General features: G+C 42.5%; 1 protein-coding gene and 1 long non-coding RNA gene across 2 annotated transcripts in view; one reads left to right on the top strand and one right to left on the bottom strand.

Annotated features, from left to right (window-relative positions):
• egln2 (egl-9 family hypoxia-inducible factor 2) overlaps nt 1–10,000 on the top strand; it is a 12,630-nt gene that overhangs the window by 2,280 nt on the left and 350 nt on the right. The window contains exons 3-6 of the mRNA XM_068317194.1: nt 6,173–6,292; nt 6,392–6,528; nt 8,299–8,366; nt 8,476–10,000. The exon at nt 8,476–10,000 is cut by the window's right edge and continues 350 nt beyond it. Coding sequence (XP_068173295.1) covers nt 6,173–6,292; nt 6,392–6,528; nt 8,299–8,366; nt 8,476–8,528 — 378 coding nt within the window. The 3' untranslated portion in view covers nt 8,529–10,000. The remainder of the gene's footprint in view (nt 1–6,172; nt 6,293–6,391; nt 6,529–8,298; nt 8,367–8,475) is intronic.
• Nucleotides 6,535–10,000, bottom strand: part of LOC137596552 (uncharacterized) — a 5,233-nt gene continuing 1,767 nt past the window's right edge. Inside the window, exon 3 of the long non-coding RNA XR_011035554.1 lies at nt 6,535–7,901. This is a non-coding gene — a long non-coding RNA (uncharacterized lncRNA). The remainder of the gene's footprint in view (nt 7,902–10,000) is intronic.

Below are 10,000 nucleotides of genomic sequence, written 5' to 3'. Positions count from 1 at the left end.
GTTCTTAAATGTCACAGCGCCGCTCTGAATACTAAACATCTGAACTGGACGTAGAGATCTTTGAACTCGACAGCCAGCAGTTGTTTTCTCAAGCACAGCAGTGAACCTTGTGTGACAACCCCTTTCCTCCCTTTAGCGTAGGTCAATGACCCCGTTTTTGATTGAAGTCTGGTTTGTTCTCCATCCTGAATCTGTTTGTACATTCCAGCATTTGCTAATGTTTCCCCTGTGACATAGAAACATGGTTCCACAGGGTGAAAAACACCTCGATTAAGTAACCTAATCATCTTTCCACGCGTCTATCTCTCCACTCTTTACTTATGATTGTTTTTTTCCCTCCCATCAGCCTGTCCTGTCCGTTGGTTAACCATTACATAGCAGGCTAGACAGTGACCCAACATGATCTCACTGGTCCAGCAGCTTTCTTGTTTACGCAGGTTAGACTGCGTCAAACTGTTGTAAGTCCAAAATGACATTGGAGAGAGGTCACAACGAATATCTGATCTGATCCTTAAGGAGACACAACATTAGTGGAAATGAGGTGAAAGGTTTCACACTCATACTCTAGACTGAAATGATTCCGTTGGGTGAATGTTAACAAAAGTATAACCTGAACTGTGGCGGAAAAACCATTGATGATAAATAAATACCACTAAATACTAATGAGGGAATGTCCTGTTAGCAGTCATGTATGCACATCTGTTAGAATCATGTTCATTTTTTCCAGTATCTCCTCTCGTCTGGATGTGTTTCATCCACACCTCCCCTGCAGGTCACACCTTGCCCTCATCAATAAAAAGCTGGGGGTCAGCTGGACAGCAGATGGTTGGGCGTCCCGTATGTCCACAGCCTTTGCTCTCTGACACGAGGCTGACTGAGCTGCTGTCAGGACAAAGTCATGCCTGTTGTGTGGCAAATGACACCAAACGGGACAGCGGAGTGTCTGGGTGTTTTTAAACTCTAATGTTGCGGCAAAGTTTAGATTGCAAAAATATATAAAGCGTCAGCATTTCTAAATACATCCAGTGCCTCACTAAGGAAACTCAGTCAAAACCCCTCCAGGTCTAGACTCTGCACTAATTCTTCATCAAAAGAGAATCTAAAAGAAACTGGAACGTCTCTTCCGTCACATCACATGGATCGGAACTCCTGGCCTTTATTGAGGGGTTGCCACATTTTTATTGATTAGAATCAGTTTGTTGTGATGGCTCTGCTTTGCAGGCATCTGTAATCAGGGCTGCAACTCACTGTTACTCCCATGATCAATTAATCTGCTGAGTACATTTACAATCAATCACCTACAGGTTGGAATGTGTGTGTTTTTTAAAGTCATTATGAAGGGCAAGAATGTCAAAATTTTACTTGCACCTTTTTAATTTGTTTTAGATTAAAGATAATGTTCACTTTTATTCTTATCTGCGTTTTTCCTCAACCATGTGACAAACTGCGACACACCTTCACACGCGTCCTTTAACGCAACCCAGATTAACTGATTGAAATCTCATAGTGAGATTCAAATCTTCACTTCCTGCCATTTTCTCACAAGTGCTCATCAACATGTTCAACTCTCAGCAGGGATGATACCTAAACAATGTGTTGAGTTCTTTTCTTAGCCATTTATCCATTAAGGTTAATTATTTGGTTTTATATATAGAATGTCAAAAATCACCTAAAATTTCTTCCTCTGTCCAACCAACAGTCTAATGATCAGAGACTCATTATTAACTGTTAACACAGTAAATTCTTACAAGATGCTGGAAGCAGTAAAAGTTTGAATTTTTACTTAAAAACTACTCAATTGATCAGTGATTCTCCAAAATAGATGACAATTTATTTTCATTTCATCAAGTAATGAACTAATTGACTAATCATTGCAGCTCTAAATCTAATATTGTGTTTACATTTTACACGTTAAGGTGTTCACTGTCTCTTATTGGGCTTTGTTCCAACGCCGTACATACAGAATGCCCTCCCCGGGCATCCTGGGAGTGCAGGAGAAGCCATAGATACAACGAGGTGTGGATGGCAGAAACAAAGTGAAAGAAAAGCGGATCAGGCTAGAGTAAAGCCGGACAGAAGGTCACTGCGTCACCTCTGTCTGATTTTATTTCATAACCCTAATTCTGAATATTTTATTCATTCTGTGTCATTCTGACCTCCTTTCGTCTTTTCCCTTGTCCCTTACTTCACCCCTTTTCCTCCTCATCTTAAAAAGCCTTGTGGCGTCTTTCACAACATATTTCCTCACCGTTGCCTAGGTAACAAGCTCATACAGAATTAAACTCCGCATTTTGTATGAAGGAGACGGGGGATGCCTGAGCCAATGCGTGAGCCACACTGTGTTAGGCCTCCAGCAGGAAGGATTGAATCATCGTAATGGATGTTAATTCAGTTAAAACAGTGGAGGATGAAGGTGAGAACGTCTTCGGTCATGGGGGCCGGGTGTGGGGGGGGGCAGCATACGGAGCAAGATACACGCAGGGGGAGGGCATAGACTGGAAGTGAGAGCGGAAGCAGTGGGAGGATGGCGGGTGAGAGGAGGCGATGCAGCGGTAGCTCCGACTTCATCAGGATGCCTGCTGCAGCAGTGTGTCCTCAGATGCCCCCGCGCTCCCAAATACCCCCCACCCCCACCCCACCCCGGCTGGATATTGAAGTTGTATAACTCTCACAGATCAGCTACCAACCACCGAGCTGTTTTAGATGGATGATGGATGGATTAACGGTGTTAATCTAGTGTCCGTTCAGAGGTGAACAGAACCAGGAGGAACCGACCAGCCGTCCACCGTCTGTCTGTAACGTGAGTCTGTAGACGCAAACATCTGTGTCTGGCTAGAGTGTGGAACATGTTGTAAACCTTTTCAAAATGAGATTGCGTTTGCACAACTTCATTTTGAAATAAAATCTAGCTCAGATAATTAATTCATCTCCACCATCTGCTGTTAGTTTGCTACTCCGCGGATAGCCAGTCATTCGTATCCAATCAGAAGCCGAGGAAAGCGCGTCATGGTCGATCTGGAAGGATCTGGTGAGGTGAACTCCCTCATTCTGTGACATGGACATTTAAAGTCTTATAGAAAGTGTTGACTCATGACTACCAGCTTGGCAGCTGTCGTCCTGACTTATCAGAGATGACCCCATGTTTATTTACTTTTATTACGTATGCAAATAAATATTTACTGCAATAATAAAAACACCAGAGTTACGAATATTGGTTTAGGTTTACTAATTCCCTCTCTTTTTAACGGTGCGGTTCGCAGCACCTAATTTGGTATTGAGCATGACTGACAAACAGAGCAGTAACTTCTCAGAAACAACTGTGCGGTCTCTGACCTCTGACCTTTATGGTCTGGATCTCGTTGAGCCGTCATGTGTGCCAGGAATGGCAGCACAGATCCTAGCTGGGAGTTCAAAACCTGATCTGGTGGAACCACAGCTAATCCCGACGGATGTCACGGGGCTCCGTGTGAGCCACCGGCTTTACAAGATGAGTGAGACGACAGAGCTGCTGGATGGCAGCGAGTCCGCTGGTTTCAGGCCCGGACATAACAAACATATGTGCTGCAGTGCCTTTGAGCAAGGCCCTGCCCTACCCCCACCCCCTACCCCTACATTCAGCCTCAGTGACTGAGACTCTAATGCTACTCCTGTCATCTACCGAGGCCTCAGGCCTGTCTCTGAGGGTGGAAGAGCTTCATGACTCACTTTTTAAAACCTGTTAAGACACACAGATGCTTCTTGAAGACAGTGTTGTTTTGTGTATCATGTTACTCTTGCATTCCGGCAATTCTGCTTACATAGGTCCTTGTATTCCAAGTCTGTTGGTGTTCGATGCTGAATGGTTCCCGTGCACATTCGGTCGCATAGTTTGCATGTTCTACCACACTCCTTCTCCTTTCACCCTTCTCCTAATTTCACCCCTCTGTCTTTCTCTCTCAGAATATGCACGCAGCTTTGGAGTTGATCGTGGTTCTTATCTAGAACAGCCTGTTTTCCCTGATGGCCATCACCTTGACATCCAAATGATCTATCCACTTATGTCATTAGGTCACTAATGCTCAGCTCTGGTGGACGTGTGCTTGGTGCCAAGTTCTGAAGGCTGCTGCGAGTTTAAATACAGTAAAGCGTTTTCCATTTTTGCTGGGACAACACATTTGGTGGCAATAAAGCAACTTTTTGTGTAATTTGGTTTTGTTGAATTTGACGTAGATGATTCTGAATATTAAAGACTCAGGTGGCAGCAAAAGAATCCATCACAATGTTCCCTCTAATATATCAGTAAAAAATTGGACAACAAGAATGAATTAATTCAGAAATGCACCAGTGTATCACCATTGTTATTATCTGTATGTTTGTGTGAGCATTTTCTGTCTTCGAAAATATTGACCGTTGGTTTGTTCTTTAATGTCATCAATTTATTATCTTGATTTAATCATTGTATCAAAACCAGGCACAGAACAGAAAAAGAAACACTCAAACATCAGCTCTGTGAGTTCCTCAGGTGACACAAATGGATTTTATGATAGTTTACACCATCAGTAATTAGATTGTCGCCCATCATTGTTGAGTCCAGCAGTGATTCTGGTCCAGGTGCTTGAGATCCAGTGGAGAACAGCGGAAAATATGTGTGTCTACAGCCCACCATAGATGAATCAAGTATTCTCTGTCATTCACCTCTGCACAACACACCATAAGAATCAGCTGACTGTCAACATATCCTGCTGACAAACAAACACCGGTGATCACCTGACCTCCAGTTTTCATTAGTGAAGGTTAATGAAGTCATCTTTGACGAAGCAGAAAGGTCACAACACGATTAGTTTAACTCCTGTCAAAAGATCAAATCACGTCTGTCTTGCATTAAAGCTCCAGAGGTTATTTATAATTGACAGTGAGCATAGGTCAGTGACGACATCACAACCCAACCAAACTCTCATGGATGTGAGTGAGGAGGAACCACCGTGAAGCGGGCAACTTTGGGCAAATTTAATTTTTACTAATTTAAATCCCATGTTTGTCTGAGGGTTCTGCCACGTCTTAGTCTGAATTAAGGTTTGGGGATTTTGTTACGGCACATATTTAGTTTTCTTTTACCCAATTTTATACTTAAGACCTTTTGATGACATAATTTCCTGTTGACGTGACGATTGGCTGATGTAGCACGCTGGTATTCTCTCCACATGTACCACCATGGCTCATTTTTAACCACTTCCTGTTGTTTTTCTTTCATCCTGGTTTTTTTTTTTTTTTTTTGGTAATTGTAACCTGGTGAAAATTTTCAGAAATTGGCCCAAAACACCCAAAATTAGTGCTTTCATCCACGAGATTGACTGAGACAGTCTCTTTTTTGTAGTTTTTATCTGAATCAAGGTTACAGGTCCGGACTGGATGAGGAGGTAGCGGACAAATCCTCCCAGATGTACTCACATCGATGCTCACATCGACCTTCAGTGATAGTGTCAGGCACGTTAAGCTGATACCGCAGCCACACCGGGGCTGTTACGATGAATGATAGCGTCCCAGATCTGCGCTGACGTGATGCAGTAACCCTGACGTTGGAACTCTCACCGTGCAGAACAATATAAGTCAGGAGCGTGACAGCATCTTCCTGTCTAAGTCAGCCTGGAGAGATAATAGAGAAGTTATTGCTCCACATACTGCCACCCATCATCATCCAGAATCCCCCTCTGGCGGCACGTGTTGATGTCAGTCTCCATGTGAGGACGACTCGTTCCAACCCCCGTGGAAACTATCTACACAGATCCTGTTCCTGTTGTTCAGACTGATCGTTCTGGGTGACAGGCCTGTTTTCAGCACGGTGCAGAACATTTATAGTCCAGCTGAAATGCAACTGGAAAAAAACAAGGAAGGTGACTCCAACAGTCAGAAAGCGTCCCTTTTGTCTTCTTGGAATGAACTTTTTTAAATGCTGTTCAGTCACATGCAGTTCCTCAAACTGAAACTTAGAAGAGTGTGGGTGATTGACCACACTGTCCTGTTTCTGCTTTTCAATTTCACTAAAAATATCTCCATACGTAAAGCAGATTTTTTTTTTTTTAATGACGAGAATTAAATCTATGAAGTCACGGCCATTTCAACCAGCATGTGTCATAAAAACTACAGCATTGTTAATAATATAATAAAGTTCAGGATGTTCTTCCTTCTTTTTCAGGGCATGGTTGCCTGTTACCCAGGAAACGGTGCAGGGTATGTCCGCCATGTCGATAATCCCAACGGTGACGGCCGCTGCATCACGTGCATCTATTATCTCAACAAGAACTGGGATGTCGAGGTATGTTTTTAATCAGGAGTACATGTCTGTGTACAGAACACTGTGTGTGTGTATCTGGGACCATAACCGCATCTCCTTTGTCCTTCTGCACCTTTGCAGACACAAGGAGGGATGCTGCAGATCTACCCTGAAGGTAAAAATATGGTAGCCAACATTGAACCCCTGTTTGACCGGCTGCTGATCTTCTGGTCGGACCGGAGGAACCCACATGAAGTCAAGCCGGCCTACGCCACTCGGTACGTAACACCTACAGCAGGCTGGGGGGGACCTACAAACACACACTTAAAGAATGTTTTTATGCTGATTGTGGGCACACAGATAGGATTGCCCATTGGGTTTAGGGCTCAGCACACACCATCTGATGTTGCTGTAATGACTCCTAATCAAGGAATCATGTGTTTGTCATCAACAAAAACCTGACCTTCACAGCAGCTCCTCCGTACTGAAGATATAAATGAAATTAAATCCATCGTGACTCCGCTCCTCGTGCCTCCACACTCCAGATCCATCCGTCTTTTTGAAGTCAAGACGACCGTAATCGTCTCGTCTTCTGACATTTTCCTGCCTTGCAGCTCACGGGTTTATCCGAGCTGGTTGCGGGTGCGAGGTGGGGTACACCCCAGACAGGTCGCCAGCACATTGTGGGGCACAAATAGACAAATTGGCACTCACACACTTGCACCCTCACATGCTTCCCTGTTCCAAATATAGATTTTAATCCGTCATCATGAATATTATAATCTTGAGCCATCTGAGACACAAAGCGGTGGAATACTCAGGTATTTTTGATTTTATTGAACTTTTATTATTTTCATTTCAGTATTTTCCACACTATAAGGTGCACTGGATTATAAAACGCACCTTTAATGAATTGTTTATTGTATAATTTATTTCATGTGCAAGGTGCACCGGGTTATTATGCGCACTGTAGGTTTTTAAGTAAAAATAATAGTTTTTTAAGTGCTCCTTATAGTGTGGAAAATACTGTGTTTTCTGGCAAAATACAAGAAAAAAAGTTTTTTATTTTTTGGTGTTTCTGAAGGTACAAATGTGATTCAGAATTGGCATTTCAAACCAAACAAACAACAAAACAAGGTTGGATGAAGATAAATATGAAAATGCATCTCAATAAAGGATATGAATTATTTATCAGTTCCACTGAAGACATAAGAGGATTTAGTGAAGTTCCCAGTAGGAAGGCCACATCGCTGCTCGCAGATGGAGAGGTCTGTTTATGTCTAAGCCTGGATTTGTGTCTTTACAGCGTCCTCGTTCACATTTTTGTCAAGTCAGGATCGTTATGATGGATTCATGATTTAATGAACTTGCACCAGTGACAGAAACAGATTTGTATTAAGGAGATAATGAACCACATCCGTTGAAGTAGCTTTGGTTGTCAGACACACACAAGCCCTCTCACACACTCTGATGCGATCCCACAAAACAACTGCATCCATCGACGCCGCGTGACGCCGCCGCACTTCCTCCCCTCCTCTCATTTCCATCTCACTGCTGGGGGGCAAGGTGGAGCCAGATGCAGGAAGTTTGTGCTTCCTGAGGGGGTTTGTGGGAGGGAGAGGGGAGAAAAGGTTCGATTGCAGAACTTGTGCTGAAGAGACAGAGACACAAGGGACAGGAATAAACAACAAAAGGGCCAGAGGAGAGACGAGGGACTAAAGAAATGAACCCTCTGCTGCCGGGGACGTCTGCCCTTCTGGACGGACGTCCTGCTGCTTTGCTCTGTTGATCGGATCCTTTTAGAGGCGATTTTCTTCTTTATCTGAGACAGTAATTAAATCATGACTGAGCTCCACTTGTTTCTTAATAATTGACTTTGAAACAACAAAACTTGACCACTTTGTGCAGGTTATTTATTTATTTTCACTCATCATTTCAATGAATTTTATTGTTAAATCCATTTCATTGGGAAATGACTTATTTTTCTTGCACTGACAATGAAAAATTCTTGAACTCTTATCTTCAACTTGTTTGTTTCTGTCTTCTAGCTACGCCATCACAGTCTGGTACTTCGATGCCAAAGAGCGAGCTGAAGCTAAAGAGAAGTACAAACTGGGTGAGCATCTTCATTTGTGTCTCTGTCTTGTCGATGCACAGTATCAGCTATAATTATGTCGTTAACATATGTGACAAATATACTCCTTCTCCATTGGTTGTGTCCATAGCAACAGGACAGAAAGGTGTTCAAGTGTCTGTCACTCAAAACAGCAGGACATAAATCTCGTCTGAAAGAATTTACGTGCCTTCATCAACCGTTGAGGAGCGTTCTGAACACAACGGGAGACGCCATCAAACTGTGCGGTACTTTCACAGCGTCGTACGACACGATTTGCATCACAGGTTTGTGATGTAACTGTTTCCTGAGCCGCCGATCAAAGACGTTCACAATGGACCGGATTGTAGGCAAATACGAGATCAGAATGATGCCAGAGAAAGGAGTGACATTCACGTCTTATCGAATCACATATGAAGGTGACACACCGAAAAACGACTCCTGAATAATTTGATTTTTGTTGCAATCTTGCCTGTTCAGTCATCAATGATTTTGTGTATCATAAAGGCGTTTAGCTCTGTTTTTATGTCATGTTCAAATTCAAATGCAGTGGTGGATATAAGCTGTGTGAGGACAAATCAATGACACCCTTCCTGATATTTGCTATTTCTACCCGTCTCATGATGTGAGTCAGTACATACACGTGAACGGTGTGATCAGCCGTGATGCAGTCCTGACTCACTCAACCTAATCTTTACAGGGATGCTCTTCAAAATTGCATGAAAACAACTGCACACTGTAGTTTATACAGCACACTACGAGATCAGGAACTATTCCAGAAGGTTTTTCTACTCCCTCTAGCCTGCAAGACTAAAAATTGTTATTACTAACATTAGAATGAGGGATGACAAAAATCACTGAAGCATGGAGGATTTTTGTGCGTGTGTGTGTGTGTGGTTTTTTGAATTCATTTTTATGCTTGAAATGTATAAAACAAACTTTTAAGGTTGCATCGAGCCCACAGGTGTTTTCTACAAAACCGGTGTGCAACCTGTTCGACTGAAGTAATCTGCTCACGCTTGAGACGAGAGGCGAGCCGCGATGCGTTTGGTGAATCAGCGGAGAGTTTGTTTTCTATGTTGCTTGTTGCACCTCTTCCATGTTCTTAAAATGATGGAAGAGAAGATATGTAACACCACTGTCAGACAAGTGTGTCTCTGTAGACAAGAACAAAGCACATGGTTAAGCTCACTGTGTGTGAACTGAAAGGTCAAACCACTTTCTGCTCATGTGTGACAAGTGTCAGTGTGTAAATGTGTGCTGACAATATATTTGACAATTTCAACTCTCCCAAAGAGGGTCGCGGGTTTTGTCTTGGTGTGTTTGAGGTTGGTTGAAGAGAAAGTTATTTTAAAAAGCACTTTATTGTTTGGACATGCCATGTGTGAATTTCTGAATAAAACAGTTTAGACTAATGCCTTTATGCTCTGGGTAATATGGTAATTTGAGTGCAAAAAAAAAAAAATCCTATTATTTTGGAGGATTAAAAACTTTTCTACACAATTTGTAATTGATTTACTGTGAATAAATCTTCACTGAATCCCAGTTTAATTAAAATATGGAGATGCGACTAAAACTAAATATAATCCATCTCAATTATACGCTGCATAATGGTTTAAAATATATCAAAATAAGTG

The sequence above is a fragment of the Antennarius striatus genome, chromosome 6 (assembly GCF_040054535.1).
Source record: "Antennarius striatus isolate MH-2024 chromosome 6, ASM4005453v1, whole genome shotgun sequence".
Lineage (NCBI taxonomy): Eukaryota > Metazoa > Chordata > Actinopteri > Lophiiformes > Antennariidae > Antennarius > Antennarius striatus.
The sequence above is the reverse complement of the archived record's forward strand: the minus strand, read 5'-3'. Positions and strand labels throughout refer to the sequence as shown.